Source organism: Bidens hawaiensis, unplaced genomic scaffold (genome assembly GCF_021521415.1).
Source record: "Bidens hawaiensis isolate Kalapana, Puna unplaced genomic scaffold, B.hawaiensis_p1.1 tig00075802_1, whole genome shotgun sequence".
NCBI lineage: Eukaryota > Viridiplantae > Streptophyta > Magnoliopsida > Asterales > Asteraceae > Bidens > Bidens hawaiensis.
Window position 1 is genome coordinate 1 of NW_027503125.1, and position 4,732 is coordinate 4,732.

At 35.9% G+C, this 4,732-nt stretch overlaps 1 protein-coding gene across 1 annotated transcript; it reads right to left on the reverse strand.

Moving 5' to 3' along the window:
- Positions 1–182: 182 nt before the first annotated feature.
- Positions 183–4,460, reverse strand: LOC143606603 (putative polygalacturonase At3g15720). The gene is made up of 7 exons (XM_077082318.1): positions 4,299–4,460; positions 3,777–3,917; positions 1,587–1,727; positions 1,490–1,513; positions 1,143–1,350; positions 960–1,041; positions 183–268 (listed from the first exon to the last, which is right to left on the reverse strand). The coding sequence occupies exons 1-6, from the start codon at positions 4,458–4,460 to the stop codon at positions 965–967; spliced, it is 753 nt and encodes a 250-aa protein (XP_076938433.1). The 3' UTR covers positions 183–268; positions 960–964.
- Positions 4,461–4,732: the final 272 nt, after the last annotated feature.

The window sequence follows — 4,732 nt, forward strand, 5'->3', positions numbered from 1 at the left end:
CTGAATGATTGGTTAATTATGTTGGTGTCAATGTGTCATATAAGGCTAGAACAAGCTAATTCTGATTTTCTTATTGATTTGTGGTATGTTACATGTATATCCTTAAATACAACTTTTTTTCATTTTGAATTCAATTGGAAGTGTAAAGTGGTTCAAAATTACCTGCCAAGATTTGATTCGTACTCAGGCCAAGGTTTGGCGCAATGTACAATTACGAACTTGTATATTTTCCACCACATCAGCTCCTCCTTTCCCCAAGGCCCCAATGCTACATGAAATGATATAGGCTAGCGGTGAGCAACTTGACCGCCAAAACCGTTAAACCGAACCATAACCGAACCGATTTTAACCAATAACCGACATAACCAGTGGGTCGGTTAATGAATTTTTAATAACCGCCAAATACGAGTCGGTTTTGGTTAAAGATAATTCCAAAACCGCCATAACCAAATCGACCCATTTATTTAACCAACAATATGTTTGGGATTAACTCCACTAAACATATTGTTAGATTATTTCATTTAAAGTTTTTTGGTTCAACGTTTGTTATCAAATTAAGTTGAATTTCATTGTTCGATTATATAATATCATTCTTTTTTTGAATATTTGGTATTAATATCATAGATTATATACTTTGTAAGATTATGTCATGTCGGTTTTTGTAATAACCGGTACCAAACTTTAAGGCCAATTACATTTTTTTGGTTATGGTTAACCGACCCATAACCGACTCACTATAACCTACAAAACTAGTTAACCAAAACCGTCATAACGGGTTGGCTATGGTTATGGTTATCCATTAACCGACATATCGGTTATGGTTATGGGTTTGACTCAAAGCCGCCCCAAACCGACCCATGCACACCCCTAATATAGACTATTAAAAATCTTCATGCTGTAATAAATCAATGATTTTTCCCAAATTATACATATTTATCGGATTTATATGCTAACTATACCTGATTCAATGGCCTGGCCCGCAGGTGATACCGCTTATTTTGACATTGGATGAACCTCCACTAATAGCGATGCAGTCGTCTCCTATATTTAGTTATGCAATAATGCAATATGATGGCATAAGTGTAAAGAAAACATTAAGTGAATGATTGTGTCAAAAACGGAAATGGGAGCAAATAAATTACCTGTTCCTATGATCGAATCGCGTATATTTACATTGGTGGAGCTAGCTACATTAATGCCATCAGTGTTTGGGCTTGTTTCCGGGGCAATGATGCAAAGATTAGACACGACGACACCATTAAAAGCGGTTATTGTGATATGCACTCGTGGACTGTTTACATGTGTTAAGCCATTGAGTCGCAAGGCGTTGCATCTTTTAAACATTAAGGCCTGGTTCGTAGAATTTAAATCACAACTTATTTATTTTGATCAAAATAGAGTTTATTTATGTTGCTTATATATGTACCATCCAGATTGATTATGAGTTTTGTTTTATTGTGTTTTTAAGTTTGGAAATTAGGATGCTTACCACTGGTGCATGACAAGTTGTTCCCTGAAAAAATAAGCATTTGTATGTAAGAATTTTCATGGTCAATGCTACCAAAAAAATGAAGATGATAACTTACTGGTGTTGTAGTACCAATGCAGGCATTTTCCCACCAAATAGGGCCTTGACCGTTTATTTGTCCATTCCCACTCACCGTAAGACCGTTCACCAATGAAAAAGAGAGCCATGAATCGATATGATAACCGATCCAATCGGTTTTCTTGGTGGGACCAACAATGTTTCATGACCTGATTAAATGTTTCATATATGTAAGTGGGCACGTAATTGAGAGATAGTGAAGAAAGCCTTAAGCTAAGAGCTTAAAAAAGAAGAAGAAAATGATGTTTATGAGTGAAGATGAGGGACCATGTGATAATGGCTTGTTGCAAAGGAAGACTTTTGAGACTGGGCAGCTAATGTGGCATTAGGCAAATGATAATACGAGCACCTTGCATTATCGATAGTCTAAAGTAAAGCGACAAGAAGGGTGGACCACTGGTCACCAGAAGTTGTTGGTTGTCGTTTATGTAAAAAAGAAAAAAAAAGTCTTCTCTTTAAAAAAAAATAAAAAATAAATAAATAAAAAAAGGCTAGACCTTTTAGTTAGACCTTATAGCTATAGGGGTGCTCTAAATGTCATAGGACGGGTCGGGACAATGAGGACAAAAGATGCAATAACTATAATTTGATATTTTGCTTTGAAAATCATTACTAAACTCTCATGTTTTCCACGTTGACTTTGACCTAATAAATTCTCAAAGTTGAAAGGTTTGTTATAACCTTATTTACCATTTTTAACTTCTACCCATGTCAAGTCATTGCACACTACAACAAATTAATCTTATGGCAAACAACATATTCTGGGATGTGACAACGTTTTATCTATATAGTAGGATGTAGATACCTATCTCGACGACAAGTTGTCTCTCAGGACACACAATAAACTCTATGGTGACGAAAAGTCGTCGCCATAGGGTGTAACGTTTGGGCCTGCGGTATCATCTAGTGGAGAATAAAATAAAGTAAATAACAATATTAATGGCACGTCCCTATGTCGGCATCTGGAAGCAACGACAGGGCGTGGGTATACTATTTCTCAGATTTTTTTTATGGCGACTACAAATTGTAAGCGCAAGTTAAAAAAGGCGCCTATATTCCCACCATTCGTCAATCTCTATATTGATGACAAGTCGACAACATAGGGTGTGACTCGTCAAAAAGTATGAGAAACACCATGCACACGACTTGTCGTCGATGTAGGTGAGCCTGTGACGATGACATTTGTCGTCGATATAGACCTCGTCGTCACATGTCAGATTCTTAGCGTAGTGATAAGATATGCGTGTGTGGAATTTTTTTTTTGAAAGGGGGGCTAAATTACAAGGATTAATCACTTGGGGGGCTGGAAAAATATTTTTTTTCAAAAGGGGGGTTGCCTCCATTTAATGGCGGGGAGTTTTAAAAATATAGGGGTGTCGGAATTATGTCAGAGAATGTAAGAACTCCCCTCCATTCTTAATGGCGGGGACTACAAAAGTATCTCCCCTCCCTTTCTAACGGACGGGAGTCTGGAAAAGTTATCTCCCTTTCATTTGTAACGGCTAGAAGTTTGCAAAAGGAGGAGAATCTTTTTAATTTAAATTTAAATTAATCTTACAAAGTTCATGGCTCAAGATTTTAAAAGCTGAAAATTTAAAAACAATATTACAAAACAGTTTTTTGTAAACTTCGTGTGTAAATTCTTTAGTCGCCACACGTGATTTTCTTAACTAACTTTTTTCTTGACTAATTTTTTTTACGTGAGTACTTTGCAACGCATGAAACGATGTTTTAAAATAAGGTTCATACATGAGACATATCTATCTTCAAAGCAGGTGGTTCAAGATTTTAATGGCTGAAATTTAAAAACAATATTACAAAATAGTTTTGCAGACCTTCAAATTTTAAAGTAGCATCACTACCCAAAACTTTTGTATAAAAAAACATTTTATAGACTCCCCGCCATTACAAATGGAGGGGAGATAACTTTTATAAACTCCCCTCCGTTAGAAAGGGAGGGGAGATACTTTTGCAGTCCCCACCATTAAGAATGGCGGAGAGTTTTTACATTTTCTGACGTAACTCCGACACCCCTATATTTTTAAAACTCCCCGCCATTACAAATGGAGGCAACCCCCCTTTTGAAATAAATATTTTTCCAGCCCCCAAGTGATTAATCCTTGTCATTTAGCCCCCCTTTCAAAAAAAAATCGCGCGTGTGTGTACGTACCTGAACATAGACACTGGAGAGCTTGCACGGGCCACTAAAAGAAATTGGCTTCAACAAGAATGTTTTCATTGCCGGTATAACTAATATACTCCTATCATTCAGTTGTGATTGGCATGCCGCTTTCCATGCACTCATAAACGCCTGTATATATTCATAGTATATATGAGTCATGATGCAAAACCGAGTTCAACAAAGTTACCATGGTTACCTGATCAAGCTCGACTCAGATAGCTCCAAACTATATGCATTTTAACATTTAAATATTCGTAAACTAAACTCATTACAAATATGAAGTCTCAAGCTCGGTTAAAATAGCTTACAATATTTATTTAAGTGCTTCATATATCCACATTAAGTAAGGCTCAAAAGGCTTGATAAGAACTATACCTCAATTGGTTATATATTTTGTTTTTGAACATGAAAAAACACTTGTCTAAAATGAGCTCAAGCTAAATAAATAACTTGACAAAAAATTGACTTGTTCGATCCTAGCCATATAAAGTACTTGGATAGTATGATTACCGTTGAGTCGTCGGTTTTTCCATCTCCTTTGGCTCCATATTTTGTCACATCAAAAATGGTGGTTGACTCGAGATTGATTCTAGAGAGACTAGTTGAACCCAAAGCATTAGAAAGCATGCATGCAAGTAATAATAAAGCCAGTATAATTAACTGAACCTGCATGTATATGGCATACCAGCAAACCTTCATATATGATACTAATCTGTCAGCATTAATCACTAATGATTAACCTAAATTATCATATTATTTCTTACAGTCCTAATTTGAAAGTGAAAGAAGATCAGGGCTCACCATTCTGTAAAAAATAATTAAGATTTAATAGTGTTTCCGTACTGTCATGTTGTCATGTGTGAGCACTCATATATATATACACATACACACAGACTAACGTTAGTGTTAAGTTAGAGAGTGCATTATCTTTTTAGTTTGTACGA